Source organism: Sprattus sprattus (genome assembly GCF_963457725.1).
Source record: "Sprattus sprattus genome assembly, chromosome: 5".
Taxonomy (NCBI): Eukaryota; Metazoa; Chordata; class Actinopteri; order Clupeiformes; family Clupeidae; genus Sprattus; species Sprattus sprattus.
Window position 1 is genome coordinate 45,511,195 of NC_137924.1, and position 21,155 is coordinate 45,532,349.

Below are 21,155 nucleotides of genomic sequence, written 5' to 3' on the forward strand. Positions count from 1 at the left end.
GGCCTCACCACTCAATTGGAGTCTGGAATTCTTCAGTCTCTAGGCACATTTCCTCCCACAGTAAGAAAAAAAGAGCAGAAGAGACTCCTAATTTGGATTCAGTTCAGGGACTCATTTTTCTGACAGACTTGTTGGGAGAGCATGCGGTGGGGTTTTCTCAAATATTGCATTAGTCTCTTTCAGTTTGTATCCCAGGAACCACTGCTACAGTGAGTTTGTTTTTTATTATAGCAAAGCATCATTTTATGTTCAGTCTGTAATGATACAATTGATCCTACTAGATGTGAAAAGTGGTACATTTTCATGTATAACATTAGTAACACGTGAATACATTATTTGAAAATATACAGTATTTACACATGGGTAGAAACACAGTACCCAATACGACTGTAGCATTTAAACTCCTTCCCCCAGATAGCCTCCTTTCTGCTCCCTCTTCCTGCCATTATCTATAGGGCGTGGTCCTATCAGCGCTCTCCTGTGTTCTCCTATCTAAATGAATGGTATAAATGCCAACACCTTCTTACTGTCAGGTAGATCATTCTTTGAGCAACACACTGAAATCAACTCCAAAAATCCATCTTTGGCATGTTTATTCGATTCTAACAACCTTACATGGTCCTGTATTTTTGCTGCCATTCCTACTGTCCTGTCTTTAACTCTGGCCTTGTAAGTATTAGCATTTAAATGGCTATTGTCAACATGTTGAATCCACTACACTTGGAAGGACAACCTCTAATAAACTCTACTTGTGTCTTTTCCAATAAAGGATGTGTCTGTGTGTGAGTGTGTGAAATCTAGGTTCACAGTGTTAAGAAGCTTCTGTAAGCTTTGCTGAAGTGGTCGTTTGGAATAAATGACCGCAATTCAGTCCACATTTTATGTAAAATTCAAAAACTTTATTAAGACATTTTTACTCCACTAAAGCAATGGTTTTATGGAGATAAATGCCCAAAAACATATTCAAATTTAAACAAACTCAACATAAACTTGGCCTATGTTCAGTACCGAAAGTTAATGCAGTGGGACCCGATTTTAACACCATAGCAATAGCAATATCTAGTGCTTTACTCTGGCCAGCAGAGAAAATATACTTCAAAACACGTCTTTCTTTCGTTACAGTGTCCATATCCGTATACTGAGGCAGATATACAGCGTAAATACTGTATGAAACACTGTTACTGTCGAATGAATTACTTGGTGTTTGGATACATCCACTTTGGTAACTTAATGAGGTCAATGGATGGAGGTTAATGGATTGTTGCCGTGGCAGTGTAATTGGTACAACAAAGAGCAGCTGTGGAATCACAGGTCCGTCAGGCAGTAGCTGGAGGAAGTCTCCACATAGAAACAACCCCTGGATCCGAGGCACGATTGGCTGCCCTGAAGGTCAATCGTTCTGCTCCGCCCTCTTTCACTGTCTTCACTCTGAAGTCGACATCCACCCAACAATGTGTCCCAAACCAAGCCGTGGTTCCAAAGCTACATAGCAAAAACACACACACACACACACACACACACACACACACACACACACACACACACACATACAGAGCCATATAATACACATAGATACTCTGTGTCCAAACAGCCTCATAACCACACACACACACACACACACACACACAGTTCACTGATGTGTACATGTAAATGCACCTTCACAACCCCAAAAACACTCACCTGGACGGCCTGCTCTCTTACCTCTATATATATCGGCGCCTTGGGTCGTCTCCTGTAGAAAATGGCTTTAGTGTTGAACTCAGGATTCCCAGCCATCCTGAACACACCTGTCTTTACTGTGTCCTCCTCACAACGAATTATAGCATACACATCTGGAGTTGTAGATAGCATACACACACACACACACACGCACACCGAAAATGCATGGTTTAGATTTTTCTTTCAAACTTCCCTCAAAACATGCCAAAAATGTTAAAACTTTATATCATTACAAGTCCCCTTTGACTGCACTGATAAAAGTTGTACACCTGTCTGTTGAGGCTGACAGAGGCCCGAGGCACGCCGCAGGAGCACCGTGGTGACCAGACATGGCTTAGGCAAACAGCACTGCCACAGGGAGGGGGGAGGCAGCTCCTCCTTCAGCTCCCTGATGGACGGAGACACAGAGAGAGTGAGAAAGATGGACAAACAGGGGGAGAAATGGAATGAAGTAGATATTTAGAGAACAGGGCGGCAGATGGCCGATATATAAAGCCGATATAATTCAAGTTCAATCCTCTCAAAATTGGATTACCTATTTATTGTATTTCTTTAAAATGTATATTCAGGCTCTCCTCTTTGTGTTCGATGTATGATATGAACACACCTGTGCATCCAGCTTCTCTGTCACAAATGCACACAGACACTCACACACACACACACACACACACACACACACACACACACACACACACACACACATACACACACACACACACATAAACACACACACACACACATAAACACACACACACACACACACACACACACACATACACACACACACACACACACACACACACACACACACATAACACACACACACACACACACACACACACACACACACACACACACACACACACACACCTGAGCTGGATGTGTGTGTGAGAGAAGAGACGGAGCAGGAACCTGCCGGTGGCCCCTGGCTGGAAGGTGGTGGGCAGGAGGGCATAGCGTCCGGGGGCCAGGGTCACTCGGAGGGCCACGCTGCGGGAGTCCATGTACACGGAGCTGGCGGCCTGCTCCTCCACACACTGCACCCGGCTCACGCGATTCACCTCCACCTGTCAGAGAGAGTATACACACACACACACACACACAGACACACACACACACACACACACATATACACACACACACACACATATACACACACACACACAGACACACACATATACACACACACACACATGCATACGCACATATACACACACACACACACACACACACATGGATATGTATTTATCTAAATCCTCTCAAGACTAAACATTTCTGGGATAAGTAGTTACTTCCACTTCTGTGTGTTTTTCACATCTGTTGTATATTGAGATCTCAAGCCTCCTCTGTAGTTCTGAGTTGTGTTGCATGCTGTGTGCAGTGCAGTGCTGCTCTCACTTGATGTAATGAAGAAGTGTGTAAGTATTTGTTGCTAATGAGGGTTATTCTAAGAACATATAGTAAGATGAATGTTACTTTAAACCAAGCAATCCAGCAACAAATCAGTTTATCCTGGTAGAGAACAACCACACGAGCTGAAGACCTCTAATTCTGGAGCTATACTGGACTTATTCTATCGGGTGCCCTCATTACTAACCCTCAGTACTTCAAAACCAATGGGGAGGTTCTCTCCTTCACCCTCTCTTCTCTTCATCCTTCGATCCTCTTGCTGAAGACAGATCAGCACCTCCTCCTCGTTGCCCTGTACCTCAAACATAAACTGAGTAGGAGAGAGGGAGAGAGAGAGAGAGAAAGAGTGAGAGAGGGAGGGCGAGAAAAAGAGAGGATTAAGATTTCAACACTACGTTCCATCTCAAAAAGCCTCAGCTTATTTGTAGCTTGCTTAGTAAAGTGTGAAGTGTCCTTCGCCAGAGGTCTTTTCAAAGATGGTAGGAGATTATAATAACCCATCTGAAGTTCCTACAATTTAACAAGCTAAAAACAATAGTAGTGTGTTTGCGAATGGGTGTATTTAGCACTTGCTAGGCTTGTTTAAGAGATTGAGTGAGCGCTTGTATCTACATTACATTCTAAACACATATTGTATGTGCGTGTCAAGGTTCTCAAAATATAAAAATAATTGAAAAGCTGTCAAAAAATGGTAACTGAGCATGTGTTGTCATCCAACCCAACTTAGTCCTGTGACAGTCATCAGATCAATCATAACATTGCCACTGAGTTTTATTTTAAACAAGCACTCCCTAAATTTGTACTAATATCTGATGTTAGCAAAGGCAATGCTTTAAGTAGGCAATGAGTTAGCAAAAGCAATTATTTGGAACCAACAAGTTTGTTGTGGCACACCTGGGGGTTGTGCAGGAATGTGTCCCTGTTGTTGATGCAGCCCCCACATCTGCTTCTCTTGTCCAGCTGCTCTACCCAGCTCCTGTCCACGGCCTTGGCCTCTACCCTCTGCTTGGCAGCGCCCCCCTCCTCTCTCGTCGCAGGCCGGCGCCTCTCTTTCTCTCTGTCTCTCTCCCTCGGTCTGCCCACGGGGCACTCCTGCTTTCTCTCACCCAGACGAGCCTCTTTGCGGTCCCCTCTCTGGGCGTGCCCACCGGGCCTGGGTGGGTGAGAGGCCGTGGTGCCAGTCTTGCCCGTGGGTAGTAGGAACACTGGTGGTTTTGGCGGGGCTCCAGGAGCTGGTGCCCACTCCCCTTGGCATCGCACCTCCCTCCAGTGGTTCCTGGGCCACAGCAGTGACCTCTCCACCAGCCGACACACCACCATGTCCGTGAAGAAGCGGCAGAAGTCCTCAAACTCCATCCTGATTAAACACACACACACACACACACACACAAACAAAGAAATGAGCCATAAAGCCCTATATTGATGCCAAATATAAGTATTTTTTTCAGAAGGAAACGCACCAGAATTCACCCACATCCCGCACTACAAGCCCCATCTTCTCTCTTTCTTTGCGGCCAAGCTGTCGCCATTCCTGAGACCTTAGGGGGACGCCAAATAAGGATCATTACATAGACAGGAGAGGAGGTAGATGCCACAAGCTCAGCCACATTTACCTTACATGTACAATATAATTCTTCTTAGTATCAATACAAAATGGAAAGGCAAGGTGCTTAATAACCCTCCCTTTTACACAGTTATAGCTGAGATAAGCTGGTAGAAATGTCATCTTTCTCTTTTTCTCTCTGCTCTTGCAACCCTCTCTCCATCCCCCCCCCCCCCTGTCTGTCTCTCTGCCCTGCCCCTCACCCCTGGCTCCAGGCTCCGGTCCAGTCGGCCGTTCCCCAGGGGTTCCTCAGGCGCACCATGCACACGCGGCTCGCCTCCCCGCAGCTGCCCAGCAGGAACGGCCCTGGCCGGACCCTCCTGATGGCCGTCACCCCGTAGGCGTGGCCCTTCACCAGCCCGCACTCCATCACCGACTCCACTCGCTCGCCGTCCTCAGGCTGGGGCAGGAGCAGGGAGAGAGGAGGGATGTCTTGTAGCAACTTCAACTTAATCACTTAGTAACTGCTTTTATCTGTCTTATGAAACACCACCAAAAATGACAAGCTTAATTTCACCATGATTGTGAATCTAAGTGAAATGTATTAAATCGAATTGAACTAGACTGAATTTGGCGACCATGACTGTTAAATAGCAAAGGGTATAGAGGATAACAATTAACATGTCTGTTTAACATTAAGGTCACTTTCCACTCTGGGCTTTGCTGTCCGTTCACTTCTTCTGACAGCCCTGACCCATTCTAGACCGTGGGATGTGTGCTTTCGGCGGGAATTTGTTTCAGTTTTGCTTCCTCTCTGTCCAGTTCTTTTGCACGCACGCACGCACACACGCACGCACGCACGCACGCACGCACACACACACACACACACACACACACACACACACACACACACACACACACACACACACACACACATACACACACAAACACACATATTGTACTATGGCCACACTATGGCGTCCTATGGAGTGATTCGCAAATAAATTTCACATGATTCACAAATAAATGTCAGGCAATTCACAAATGTATTTTCTGATGATCCAAAAATGTAAACGCTGCAACGAAGGTGCATTTACAGAGCGCTTGCCATTAGTGAACCTCCCTGCATTTATTTGTGGATTTTTAACCCTTTCCTGATTTTACTTCATTCACAAATTAATTTTTATTTTCAAAAGAACATTCTCATTTATTGAATGAACTGGTGTTATTTGTCATGCTGAGTGTCGCTGTCCCTGTGCTTTCAAAATGACAAGCTGAATTTCGCCATGATTGTGAATCTAAGAACTGAACTGAATTGAATTCAATCAAACTGAACTAGACTGAATTTGTCGACCATGACTGTTAAATAATGACGGTAAGACAGGATGACAATTAACATGTCTGTTGAACCTTGAAGTCACTTTCCACTCTGGGCTTTGCTCTGCGTTCGATTCTGCTGACAGTCCTGACTAATTCTAGACAGGCGTTTTAATGTGCTGTTACTTTCGGTGTGTAATGTCAGCATATAACTGACTGACCTTTTACATCGGTGACATTTTTTTTAGTTTTGCTTCCTCTCAATATTTCCATATTTTATGCAAAATTGACTGACATTCTTAACTGTAATTGAACTTCTCTCTTTTATTTCTTCTTTTGACTTTTCTCTATTCCTCTCAAACACACACATTCACTCACACTCACACACACACACACACACACACACACACACACACACACACACTCACACTCACACTCACACTCACACACACACACACACACACACACACACACACACACACACACACTCACACTCACACACACACACACACACACACACACACACACACACACACACACACACACCTTGTACTATGGAGTGATTTGCAAATAGATGTCACATGATTCACAAATAAACACCATTGCATTTTTTTTACAGACATACAAAGGTGCATTTACAAACTGCTTGCCATTTGTCCATTTGTGAACCTCCCTGAATTTATTTGTGGATTTTTGACACTTTCCTGATGCGAATACACTTTTGGAGCGTATCAGATGCCTCTTCAGCCAATCACATATGACAAGTGTAGGAGCGGACTCAGTAGGAGTAAAATCTCAGTAGGCGTAAAATCAGCACCATCGACCGTTGACAGCCAATTGCACGAACGACTACTGAGCGAGAAGTGCAATTGAACGATAAAAATCTCCTTTTACAGTCAAGCAGGCTATTCCTTTTACCGTGGTAAAGATAATTTCAGCCTTTATATTTATTTTCAATCCGGCATAATTACATTACGAGAGAATGTTAACTCCACTCCAGTGTGCCGTATTTAAAGAAAAAAATGTATTCTCGCTGCCGACTGTGCATCGAAAACTTGATTTATTTCTGTTATTGGACATACAAATATTTGAGCTATGCCAGAACTATCAGACATCAGGTTCACAACAAAAATAGGTTCTTTAATAAGAGATCATAATACAACATATTATTGGGTCAGATGGGCACATCATAACATAAAGGTCCTTACAGCTTTTGCATTACCTTGAATATTGTATGCTATCTAAGTACCTATGCCTTGTTTAAATCGTTTTTTAAACATAGGAAAACCAGACTTACATTTATGAATGTAATGCTTGAACAGAAAAATTAGGTTTATAACAAATGGAGTGGAGTTAACATACTCTCGTAATGTAATTATGTCGGATTACTCTGTTGTATTATAAATATAAAGGCCACAGTAAAAGCAATAGCCTACTTGACTGTAAAAGGAGCTTGTTATCAAACTATAACGTTCTACGCACTGAAACTTTAATATTCAACACACGGTAGGTCTACCACACAGGGGTGTAACTATAGGGGGTGCAGCAGGTGCAGTTGCACCTGGGCCTGTAGGTCTAGGGGGCCCGTAGCCGGGGCCCATAGACATATTTATGTTCATTTACAGTAAATAGTCTGAATAGCCAAGTTGCATTGTCAAAAATACTGACAAGCGTTATATGCGGAATACGCGCGCAGGGGGAGGGGGCGTGGCGGCGGCGGTTAGTGATCTACCCTGATGATTTCACAGTTTTAAGTCTTATATACAGAATATCTGTGCGGGTGGAGGGGGGTGGCGGCGGCAGTTACAAACATGAAAAAAAAAGGGTATGTGACTGTAAAATTTGGCAACCACTGCCTTACGCAACTGACTAGGGCCCTTCATACTAGCCTGCACCTGGGCCCGTGGTAACTACATTACACCACTGCTACCACAACATTTATTAGCTTGTAGCTAAATAACATTTTAACTACGAACTATAATTTAATTCTGTAAACACTTCTCGCCCAGTATTCGTTAGTGCAATTGGCTATCAACGGTCGATGCTGTTGATTGGCGGCTCACTGGCATGTCCCGCCTCCTGCCAGTGGCATGTACTTCCTGATGTCAGTTAAAGATGTAACTCCCTCTCAGCAGACTTCTCGTTAAGCTTGGTGGTAGCAACAGCTAGCTAACACAGCTGAAGAGGTAAATGTAATACATTTCATAAATGTATAAATTGTGTACATTTAAATTGGCATAAATGTAAATGGTCAGTCTTAGGAAAGCCAGTAGTGTGGATCTGACCCGTATGGAGCAGGTGATGAGAGCCTGGCGGCTGTGGGCTTTGGAGAGGGTCTGGAACAAGGCCTTCCTCTGCTCAGGGTACTGGATCAGAGCTGAGCGGTCCAGACTGAGGGGCTCAGAAACCCCCCCCGTAAAATCCACCAGCGCCTCCGCGGTGTTACCACCCTCCAGAGCCTCATAACAGCCATTCAGCCTACGGGGTGAGAGACAGAGAGAGAGAGAAAGAGAGAGAGAGAGAGAGAGAAAGATAGAGAGAGAGAGAGAGAGAGAGAGAGAGGAAGAGAGAAGAGTGAGAGAGAGAAAGCGAGAGAGAGAGAAGAGAGAGAGAGTGAGAAGAAGAGAAGAGTGAGAGAGAGAGAGAGAGAGCAGAGGAATGGAATGGAATGGGAGAAGGAAGAATGCAGAGAGAGATGAAAGAGAGACATAGGGAGAAAGAGAGAGACAGAGGGAGAAAGAGAGAGACAGAGGGAGAAAGAGAGAGAGAGAGAGATAAAGAGAGTAAATAGGGAAATAAAAGTGATGGAGAGAAGAACCTCTGTGGTGGCTATGTCTACCTGCAAAGGCATAAATACCAGACACCAGCAGATAAAGGATGACTTCTTAAGGGTAATTTACAAATCTCACTTGGCATAGGCCTTTTCCAGAAGAGCGCTCCAGAACTCGCGTGGTGTTGCTGAGCGACAGAAAAGCAATGTTCCATCCTCACTGACCGGGAGACGGTCGTCGATGACGACGTCTGTCCAGCGGCCTAGGCGCCAGAAGCGGAAATGGAAGATTCCAGCATAAAGGTCGGGCCTCTTTGGGTTCCACTCCTGCTCTGTGTGATCTGGAATCACCTAAGAAAGCCAAAGACGTACAGAAAGAAATAAACAAAGATAGAGAGAGTTCTACTCCCATACATGTATACGGATTATAAGGGATGCCAGTCTTTCCTCCAACTTTCTTCCTCCCCCCTTGCTCTCTCACCCTCTCTCACCCTCTCTCACCTTCTTCCAGAGGGAGGGTTCTGAGGCCAGGCAGGAGGTGGCTGCCACCAACCAGCAGTTCCCCAGACTGCCCTGGTGTAGGTCCCGTGTGCTGATGCCATCCACAAAGAGACGGGGGTCTTTACAGAGCTCCTGAACAAACAGACATGCCATGACGTCTTGGGTCAAGAGCAATGGCAGAGAAATCCTCAGATATCAATTCAGTATAATAATAAAAAATATAGGCAAGCAAGGCCACCCAGCTGCACATGAACACCACTATAAATCCTGTTTGTCTCTTAAGCAACACTCACTCTCACTGGTTTCCTAGAAGGGCCATAACTGCCGCTAGACGATCTGCACACACATTCAGAAAACCAAAGAGGAATACCAAATGGACTTCTAGCTGTTCTAGGATTTGGTCTGAGGCAAGATTGCCTCATCTGTCTAGAGTTCATTCTCCTACAAACAGGTTTTGGGAATTGGGAATGTGAATAAAGTATTTACAGTCAGGATATTGCTGTGCAAGTCCTGTAATACCGCTTTTGCCAGTGATATCCAATTGTATGGGACTGTACAAAGACTTATTTAAATTCACAGAATATTAGACTGTTTATTTTTAAGTACCATTTCAAATCTGATCAACACCAAGCCTGAGGCTTACTCATTACAGTGAATACTACTTAACTAGTCATTCAACTGCTATAATGTTAGGGTCATCCTCTTGAGTCCTCAAGCAGTGCGCTTAAATGTGGTTAGCAATGGTAATGGTGTGATGTTTGTGGCATACTAAAACATTTTATATTAGGTATCTGAGGCACAAGCTATAGCTTGACTCTTAACTGAGCGTTACAACTGACTAGTGAATAAGGAGAAGGGCCTAATTTAGGATCCCTTCTGGTGCAATGCTCTTTCTAGACTGATGTAGGATGTTTACGTGCTGTGGTGCTGTTTATAGTATTGTCCTTGAAGGGTGGCTGATGTGCCTATTTAATGGAAGACTGGAGGTGTCTCCCTGGCTGAAACTGACGTCTGACTGGTGGAAGAGTGAGATCCTGTTTAGCTCGAGCCGTTGACCTGAGTTTGGATACTTAACTGCTCTAGGCCAGCTTCTTCCAGTGTCAGGTTACCGTCATTATGCGCATGCACACACATGTACGCACACACACACACACACACACACACACACACACAGGGCGGACAGGCAGATGACAGATGTCAACCTTTTGCTTGACGCCTAGCGGATGCACGCTTAAAATACCTAAAACGTTGCAATAAGAACATATGGCTATTACTCCTGCAAGGCCACCCAGAGGCTGCACATGAACTATAAATCCTGTTTGTCTCTTAAGGATGACCCCTGACACTCTCTGTCACACACGCACGCACACACGCATGCACGCATGCACGCACGAACGCACACAAATACACAGACACACACACACACAAATACACACACAAGGCAACACACACATTCATGGGGGTGCACACACTATTTTCTACTGTCAACCTGGTCTTTATTTATATAGTGCCAATAACAACTGATATTGTCTCAAGGTGCTTTACAGAGTCCAGAGCCTGAACCCCCTAGAGCAGGCACTAAGGTGTGACAATGTAAAACTCCCTTTTAACGGGAAGAAACGGGGAGCAGAAGCAAGCTCATAAGGGGGGGGGGGGGGGGGTTGGGGCCAGCAGAGATAGATGAGACGTAGAGAGATAGAAAGGGGGACGCAGAAGGAAAGTGGGGTGGAGATGAGAGGATCAGAAGCAAACAGAAATCTTCATACATGCATCAGGGTGAAGCATTTAAGAGTATCTGCAGCAAAAATACACTCACACAAGATTTACATACACAGGATACATACAAGATTGACAGTGGCTAAAAATGGAAAGCGACAGCATTTTAAAGTACTGGTTGTTGAACAGTTTAGTGGGTATGCTGATTAAGGTAACTATTATAAGGATAAGCACAACTATGAGCAGAAAACTATGTCAATGATGGCACTCATTTATATTCCAGGTAAATGGGCTGGCACACAAGGTGTATATCAGATGGTTCATAGGCAGAGTGGAAAGTGTGCATAGCAGCACTCACAGGCACACCCAAAGTCACGTTTACCCATTCACACACACACACACATTTGATTGCTTTTATTTGGATCCACAAGACACACACACACACACACACACACACACACATACACACACACACACACACAGAGACACACACACGCAGAGACACACACACACAGAGACACACACACACACACACACACACACACACACACACACACAAATACACTCACACATTCAAGTGCACACATCCACACACACCAATGAGGCATACATACCCAAAGCAGGTATTGGTGCAAACAACAAATACACATTTTTATTTTATTTTACTGTCTCACACATATTAATATATACACAGACACACACACCCGCACACGCACATGAACACACACACACATACACACACACACACAGTTCTATGAATTAAAGACACACATCTTATATAAGATCAGTGCCGACAGAAACACGCACACAAACATACACACAAACGCACACATACACTCATAACACACGCTTACACACACACACACACCTTGCCTGTGGATCTCCTTCTCTCCCTCAGTATTATACACATGAACACACATGGGCATGGGTCTACACACACACTACCTCCTCCTACCCCTGAAAGAACACAGTGACCTTTGCTTGACCCCTAAATGTCCACCAGAGGGGCTTGTTTGTGCTAGTAATGCTTGTTTATAGTAACCAACCTCCCAGGCGGCACCCGTAGTATTATTTTTTCTTTCTTTTGCATCGCAGTGTCCACAGATATGTCAGCCATCTCTATTTCAGACGTGGCACTGCATTTCTGAGGCCTGCCTCCCAACATTAACACGACGTCAAAAATATTCACAGATGCATACTTGGGCCTACACCCGACGACCAGATTTGATCTTGCACACTCCGGCACAATCCTATGCTATTTTAACGCCTGTTTTTTCCCCGAGCCGTCACTAAGCCTTAAAGACAGATTTGAACCCCCCCCTTATGATGCCATCAGTGTTCTAAATCCACACACACACGCGACATACACACTCTGATGCAGGTTGGGTTTCGCTGGGCTGACGCCGGAGGACCTCGCGAACGAGGCTGGAATTAAACGTAACTTTAATAAAAATTGCTGATGGAGCAGCCTGAATTAGACGGGAGCTGAGGAGGAGTGGATAAGATTGGTTCAAGCGATGGCCACAGGCTATGAACCTGGGGGTCTGCCAGTATGCCAACGCTAGAAAGGGAGGCGCCACAGACAGAGAGGGGAGGGCAGCTATGGTATTTGCCTTGGCTTTATACACAGGTTTAGTCATTTTAATATCACAATATTCTTACTGCTAACAGTCATAGTCAGCACCAACGGTGGCTAGGAAGAAGTTCCATCGGTCATGGAATTTGTCAAGGGCTTGAAAGAACCCACAGGTCTGACCAAAGAGATATTCTTCTCTGTCTATTGAGCAGGCAAAGCTATCAAAGCAATGTTATCAAACCTTATACTGCAGTAAGGGTGAACTCTGCAGAAATAACTAAGCTCTTAAAATCAACCGTGTAACCCTTTCAGAGGTAGCAGCATATTCTCTCCTAGGGAGCAGAGGGGCAAAAGTACCTTTGACATCTATCACCTTCGATTTGTCCCAGTTGTCTTCTGCAACTAATGCCTTCTTCAACACCAACGGCAACACTTCCCTCTATTCACAGTGGCTAAACATATCTGTTCAGCATCACTTATGTGTTCAGCATCACTTACTATGTCCTGCCGTCCTTCACCTGTCACTTCATTCACCCTGTCACCTTTGGACCAGTAGCATCAGCATTGTTTCTTTGCGTTCTTACCCGAGGTCTCTTCCATGTGATCCCTGGAGGAGGGGTGCGTTTGTAGAAGAGGGACTGGGCTGTGGGGGGGAAGAAGGGGTCCTGGAAATGTGCTCCCCGACGCAGGCACGCACGCTTCAACTTGTGGTAGTTCTGTCCCTGGAACGAACACGCTCGTTCTGGCATTCTAGAGGCGAGGGAAGAGGAGAGATGTAGATGAGAGACGGAGAGAGGCGATGAAATGGGAATAAGAAAGGGAACAGAGGGGGAAATGGATGAGGGGAAGGATATGTGGAGGGTAGAAGTGAGAAAAGGGGAGAGGAGAGGAAAAAAGGAGTGAAGACAAGTGGGTAGAAGAATATAGAAAAAGGTTGAAATGGAGGGCGGGAAAGGAAATAAATTGGTAGGGAATGAGAAATGGAGCGAAAGCTAAGGGACATGAGATAGCAGGATGAGACAAAAAAGGAAACAGAGAGAGAGAAAGAGGAGAGGAGAAAATAGCTACAATCAGAGGGTGTCACAGAGAAAGAGGCAAAGAGGTCAGCTGGGGGCTGGAGAGGTGAGAGGAACAGGGGAGGAGACGAGTGCTGAAGAGGAGAAGAAGACATGGGAGTATCAGAGCCGTGGAGGAGAAAAGACCTTTCAGGACTACACTAAGGCCCCGTCCCCACGGAGCCTGGATTGCCTAAATCCGGATTTGTTTTTGAATCGATACTACGGAGTGGTTGAACCTGCTGTAAAGTCGTCAGGGAGCATGCGCATAAAGTGACAGAAGACAGAGGTCGAGATCCAACTAGCAATCTCCCGATTGCTGAACGACTTCTCTACCACCTGAAATCACTGTCACAGCACTCAAACAGGAATAGTTAAAATCGCACACTTCAACCCTTGTTTGTATAAGTTACCGTTTTGAATCTTTTCACGTATAGCTCATATAGCTTATTGCTGACACTTTTAAAAACCGGTTTTGAACAATGATCTGATGCAAATAGATTAAACAATGATAGATTAAAGTGTGGCTTGTTAATGTTATCCCTTTCTTAACCATATTTTTAACAACATCGATTTAGATAGATAGATAGATTGCGCCATGGTAACCAATTCAGTTATTAAATAATGCCGGCCGTGTTCGTTGTTCTGGCTGGTCTCAAAAATAACGTGGCTAATACCACGAAAAAATATCCACATGTAGGTAGAGCAGCGCAATATCCCAATACAAATAACTAAAAATGTAAGTCACGAAAAAGTTGCTCCTCGTATAAGGTTGTTTAGTAAACACTTTAAAATAAGGATAATGAAGCAGCTTGAACTGCCTGAACATGGTAATTCAAACTACAGCCCAGCTGATATAGGTAGCTCTGAAAGCCAACGACAAATATCATATATATACTCTATATATATACTGTATACATATACTGTATATCCACAGAAGTGCTATTTTTGTGTTATTCAAAATTGTGTTTTATTTTGATAATACTGCCATCTTCTAATTTTATGAAGGTATTTTATTTTGACAAGAAATAAAGTGTTCCATGCCAGTAGAGCGGAAGTGATAACGTGATCTGGAGAACGTGTGATAATTAGTGATGGGAAGTTCGGATCATTTTACCGACTCGAATCTTTGAATCTCGTTCAGTAAAATGAACGAATCTTTTTTTCGAGTCGTTCGTTCATTTCGGGGGGGGGGGGGGGGGGTTGCTACTCAACATTTTAGCTAATTCCCTGGCGTAAATACGTCCACTACAAACACGTATCATTTTCATGGAGGTTACTGCAAACCAGCAGATACTAATTTAAAAGAAATTCCTGCATTCAAATAATGTCGCCTATTATGAAAGTTTGGATGAAATGGTCATTTATTATCACATAAGCATTTAATTATCACGGCAAACAATTACGCTGCACTGAACTGCTGTATGTAAAGTTAAAAAAACTAAACCTGTAATTATTTCTTGTGAACTAATATCATTCACGTCTTACTAAACATAGACACTCGAAAGTGAACGAGGTTAATAAGTCCTTTCTGTTTCCTCTTCTGAGCATATGCAGGTTACGTGAAAAAATATCCAAAGACCCGTATCCGAAGACCCAGTCAAAATGAACGAAACATTTCGGTTTTCTCTAGCTTCCCATGCTGAGCCTATGCAGATCACGTGAAAAATGAACCAAATACTTGCATCCGACAGATTACCTAATCGTTCACCTCCCGACTCTGTGTCTTTGGATCAACGTTTCGTTCATCTGCCGGATATGGGTCTTTCGTTCAATGATTCGTTCTTTTGCCGGATATGGGTCTTTCGTTCAATGTTTCGTTCTTTTGCAAACCATGTCTTTGGGTCAATGATTCGTTCTTTCGCCAACCGTGTCTTTGGATCTATGATTCGTTCATCTGCCGGATATACGTAGGTCTTTCGTTCAATGATTCGTTCTTTTGCCGGATATGGGTCTTTCGTTCAATGATTCGTTCTTTTGCAAACCGTGTCTTTGGATCTATGATTCGTTCATCTGCCGGATATGGGTCTTTGGATCCTTTTCCACGTGACCTGCATAGGCTCAGTAGCCTACAGTCAGCCAGAGGAAACGGAAACGATTCGTTCTTTTTCCAACTGGGTCTTCAGATACGGGTCTTTGGATCATTTTTCACGTGTCCTGCATTCAACAAATAATTTCTGTTTCCTTGGCTTAGCCAATGCAACAGTCCCGATGCGCGGTCATGAACGAGAAAAAGAACGAATCTTTTTTTGAGAGGACTCGTTACTCTCGAGTCGTTGTAAGGATCCATTTCCTTCAAAATGAACGAATCGTTCACGAACGACACATCAGTAGTGATAATCGGTGAACTGAAGATCAATAAAGAAACTGCGGAGAACGCAAGAGTTGAGAAACTGTTGCCCTGCCTCTTCAATTAATACGCTGATATTTCAGAATATTATCTGTCATTTAGGTGCCGTTGCTGCAATACCTGTTACATATATATATACGCGTCTCATCCAGGCACACCTCAGTGTAATGTAAATAGCAGTGACCCCTGAATGAAATGAAACCGTTAGTTTCATATGATCCAAACACATGCAGTGCAGCAGGGCAGAGCAGGGCAGAGAACCAAAGGGCAACGCAGGCGCTGAGTGAGTTTATCTGTCAGCTGGGGGGAGAGTGGTCCAACACAACGGAAGGGGAAGAGGAAGGGAGAGTGTTCTACACAAATGTTTTGGAGGTGAATCTCTGCATTCTGGCATGATAGAATGTTGAGTGATAGGTGTGCGTGTGTGTGTGTGTGTGTGTGTATGTGCTTGTGTTGGGGCTGCAGGGTAATGGGTGGTTATGAGTACAGTCGAGGGGTGGGGGGTGGGGTGCTTGCAGGTTTAGTCATTTAGAGTCTGGCAGGAGAGAGGGCACAGGGCCAAACAAGAGAGCTAGGTTCAGTGTCAGAGGGTTTGCCAAAGAAGCTGGACTGTTTGTGTGTATGCCTGTTGCAGGAGTCTGCATGACGAGCCAAAGCACAGGTGTATGCATGGTGTGCGTGTGTGTATGTGTGAGTGTGTGTGCGCTTTTAATCCAATTTCTACGAAAGTAAATGTTCATACATGAATACAGAATCAGTGTGTGTGTACTCGAGTAAACATTACTTTATAATTATAGTGACAAAAAAGTAAGGCCTATACCTTACAGGCTATACTGCTTACTGTGCATCTTTTATTAAATATTTGGTTAAAATGTTGTCAGCTTGATGCTGATTGATGATGTATTGATTAATAGTATCAAGAAATTTAGTTTAGGATACTATTTTGACTTTTTACCAAGGTGATAAATGGAAGGACTATCTGTAGTGATGTGAACCTAATAGGTTACTTTAAAGGAAAGTGTGTACTAAACGAAATTGAGCTGTGTCTTTGTTGAATTTCGTACTACAAGTCATGTTATAGTTTGAGGAATGACAGATCAGATAAGCTGCTAAAGTTACATCTGAAGCAGGAGCGATAGGCTATGGGTAAGCTAGTCTTTCAATAGACGGTAGGCCTATGTGTTAATCAGTCTTAAAATAAACCACACACTCACAAACTTAAATGCTGGCTAGTGTTAGCTTTTTGACCCATAGACTAGGCTTGTAACATTAAATTCAGCCAATTAGATCTTAAACTTTCTAACTTTAGCTAGTTCAACTTCAACGTTTCTTGCCATGTCTGGATCCAGTGCTACGATGTGCACACCCTCATGCAGCGGAGAAAACGTATTTAGTATCACACTAAATCAGAATGCAGACCTGTGAACACCTTGATTGACTCTTCAAGACATTAATGTATTTTCATGGGATTGATATACATATTGCACATTCTCGTAGGAACTTCAAAATGATGTGTGCCGACATCAATTCCGACTTGCCTGTATGTATCTTGTTATAGCCCTAAAGTTCGGTGGGGTGTGCATACGTGAGGCTTTTTATGTCCAGTAAGACGCTATTTGGACAGAGCGAATTCAAAACGAGGTTAAGGAACAATTTAAAGAACAAAATGTCACTTAAGTCGTACGTGTCTGGTCTCTCTCCTGGCTTTGTCTGAGCACTTTTTCAGCCAACTTTCCGTTGTCTCTCTTGGCAAAACAGAAAGGAAGCTGCACCTGACTCAAATGGACCTAGGCTACTTGCTCGCGACACTTGCTGGACGCAAAGCTTCCCTCATCTCAAACTAGGCTATGCAACTAATGATCACCATGGAACTACCATTCATGAAAACGCATCTATTATTATAGGCCTAGACAACAATAGACAATATCTAAAACATAACGATAGATTTATCCTACGTGCTACAGTTTAAGTCCCCTTCTTCTCAAAATTGGTGTGTTCTACAACATACAATTTTGAGAAAACAACGTGACAATTTCTTCACAGTTTAATGTATATATTTGCTTCGGCGTCTTTCCTTGTCGCCCTGCCACAATTCCGAGCATCCGATGTCTCGTCGAATGCATGAGCCGACCAACACAGGACACCAGAAAGACTTATAGAGAAGAAAACACTTCTCACCTGCCCTCCGTTCCTCAGGTGTAATAGTTGTGCTGTGTCCGCGACTCAGACTATTTTAGATAAGGTACAGTCAGGTTCCCTGTATTAAATAATACAAACGCATTTTTTTTTACTTTAACGTAGAAGGATTCCCCTGTGAGCTTGTTGTTAAGGAAACATGTTGTTGTGGCCTCTCATCTCAATGTAGCCTGTGTAATACTGTACCTGCCTTTGAGGGGGTGCCTTTGTGTGAGGTGTGTATGTGTGTGTGTGTGTGTGTGTGTGTGTGTGTTTGTGTGTGTGATTGTGTAATAGCAGCTGGTGTTCTCTATCTTCTGTGGTTACCTGCCTTGTAGGCGTTGGTGAAGACAGCTATCAGGTGCTGTCTAGTAAGGCAGATCTGTTCCGTCTACCTTCACCATCTCCTTTGTCCAATTCAATTGTGTGTGTGTGTGTGTGTGTGTGTGTGTGTGTGTGTGTGTGTGTGTGTGTGTGTGTGTGTGTGTTTGCATGTTTCTGAGTGCACAACAATGTCTGACAGCGCAATTTACTCTTGCACCTAATTTAAGTGGCTGGATAGAAGAACCACCACTTTGACTTGAATGCATGTGCCTGTATGATCTTTCTCTCCTCTGTATCTGTCACTGTGTATGTGTTTTTGTTGTAGTTGCCATGGGGTCATATATCCACAGCAGACACACTGTTAGCATCAGGCAAGCTCTGCGTCTGTGTGGAGCGCTGACTTCATCCACTCAAAAGACAATAGATGCTGTGACATGATGGGCACCATACACACACACACACACGCACACACACGTATGCATGCATGCATACACAAACATTTTTTCTTTATAACACCTAAGATTTTCAAGTCAAACACCGTTTGTTGTCCTTAAGGACAGCCAAGGTTCCATCACTTCTGAAAACTGTACTAAAACAAAAGAACACTTAAGAAGGTTCCACAAACACCTCCCTATCAAGGGGGTCTTAAAGGGAACCTGTCTGGGGATTTTTGCTGTGCATGCCTAGAAAGAATACCCTTTTGGGTCCAGGTTGCACTTTTAAAACCCCATTTCACAGTGACATGCATTTCAAGACATGCTTCAGCCAACAGATTAACCACAAGAAAAATGCCCAGCGCCAAAGTGTGCTACGAAAGCGATCACTCGGAAGAGGGGGGAAACATACGCCAGGTTCTTCCCAGAGTTGTCTCGGAGCCAGTGCAGGACAGGCAGCAAGTCTTCCAAACACTTGGACTTTTTCTGTTTGGTCTGTTCGAGACACGCCACAGACATGCCACAGCTCAAGGATTCAATCATTTTTTAATTTCTGTCTGTTTTCTCTCTCTCTCTGAGAGCAGCTTACAGTAGGTTCTCTTCTTCTTCTCTCTCTCTCTCTCTCTCTCTGTCCCTCCCTCTCTGCCCACCCTGTTTTTTGAGGTGTCAGTGTCGTTGGACCTGGCCCCTTCCTGACCTTATACTCCTGTAGCAACATGCTGAACCAGTGCTTCAGCTGACACACGGTCTCATCTGCCCTCTGCCCCCCTCCCCCCCCATCTGCCCCCCCCACACCATCTCACTCATCTACCGGATCATTCCATTGGCTCTGCTGTCTCCCTCACTCCCTCAGTCTCTTTCATGCTCCCTCTGTCTTTCCCCATTCCATATGAATATAATCTCTCTTTGTCCACTCTCTCCCTCTCCTCAAGCTCATAAATGCAGTTTAAATGCCCATAGACACATTATCCCCTTTTTCCTTTCCTCTCTCCCCCATCTCTCTTTCTTTCTCTCTTTAATAACACATCAACATAGTCTCTTTAAAAATCTATTTCAAGTTTGCTTTATTAGAACGTCTGTTTAGCTACAGCGTTGCCAGAGCACAAAGAACAATAAAACAACTCACTAATTTTGAATGTCACAGTGATGAACATGATGAACAAGATCATAGTGGGTTTTCTCTCTTTCTCTCCCTCTCTCTCTCACTGTGCAAAGTCTCTCTCTCTCTCAATCACACACACAGTCATACAGTCTCCCTACTCTCTCTCTCTCTCTCTCTCTCTCTCTCAATCACACACACAGTCATACAGTCTCCCTACTCTCTCTCTCTCTCTCTCTCTCTCTCAATCACACACACAGTCATACAGTCTCCCTACTCTCTCTCTCTCTCTCCCTCTCTCTCTCTCTCTCTCTCTCTCTCTCTCTCTCTCTTTGTCCTCGCGGTCCACTGGATCAGCCCTACTTGAGGGTTTCTCCAGCCCCTTCTCTCTTTCCCTGGAAGTTCATGATGCCATATTTGTTGTCATTAAGCGCGTGTCCACTGACACCTGAGTACTGCTGAGGCCACACACGAACACACACACACACACACACACACACACACACACACACACACACACACACACACACACACACACACACACACACACACACACACACACACACACACACACACACACACACACACACACACACACACACACACGCACACACACACACACACAGAGGAATAGATACATACACACACATGCTCAGGCAGACATAGATACATGTGCATCTATGCATAAATACAGACACAGACGTACGCACACACACATCACACACATGCCTTACTCACCTGCAACCATGCACAAACAAACATCACCTACAACTTCAGCTAGTGTGCAGCCTAGCAGAACATGTATTTAATGATTTAATGATACACGGATGTGCCTTGTGCCTGAAATGATTTGGCCTATCCTCCAAACACATGACAGAATCCAACACCATTTTAGGCTTTGGATTGGCTTTATGAAAGCAGTAAATCATCAGGTGAAATACTGCTGTGCATTACAATGTCACAAGTGAAGTTATTTAACACGTCAGAGCTATTTATAAACCTTACCTCCTCTCAACCATTACTCTGCTTGGACACTCCAAACTTCAGTTTCCTGTTGTAACGGGGGTAAACTGTCATAAGTAAATGCCATCCTTGAGGGAACAGCACCATCATGACTTCAGTCAGGTGAAATAGCCCATAAAGAGTTATGGAAAGGGGCATCTACT

The 21,155-nt window shown here is 44.1% G+C and overlaps 1 protein-coding gene across 3 annotated transcripts; it reads right to left on the minus strand.

The window, feature by feature from the left end:
• Positions 1 to 924: 924 nt before the first annotated feature.
• On the minus strand, positions 925 to 19,490 carry LOC308366268 (calpain-5). 3 transcript variants are annotated; one of them, XM_080839910.1, is made up of 13 exons: positions 19,303 to 19,490; positions 13,137 to 13,302; positions 9,261 to 9,392; positions 8,899 to 9,110; positions 8,275 to 8,467; positions 4,936 to 5,132; positions 4,590 to 4,667; positions 4,024 to 4,486; positions 3,317 to 3,439; positions 2,590 to 2,786; positions 1,989 to 2,107; positions 1,702 to 1,832; positions 925 to 1,482 (listed from the first exon to the last, which is right to left on the minus strand). In XM_080839910.1, exons 1-13 carry the CDS (start codon positions 19,431 to 19,433, stop codon positions 1,306 to 1,308), a joined length of 2,319 nt encoding a protein of 772 aa, XP_080696036.1. In that variant the 5' UTR covers positions 19,434 to 19,490; the 3' UTR covers positions 925 to 1,305. The 3 variants fall into 3 exon arrangements, with proteins under 3 accessions (XP_080696036.1, XP_080696037.1, XP_080696038.1); XM_080839911.1 differs by lacking the exon at positions 4,936 to 5,132 and having other exon boundaries at positions 4,590 to 4,660; XM_080839912.1 differs by lacking the exon at positions 19,303 to 19,490 and having other exon boundaries at positions 9,261 to 9,418; positions 13,137 to 13,195.
• Positions 19,491 to 21,155: the final 1,665 nt, after the last annotated feature.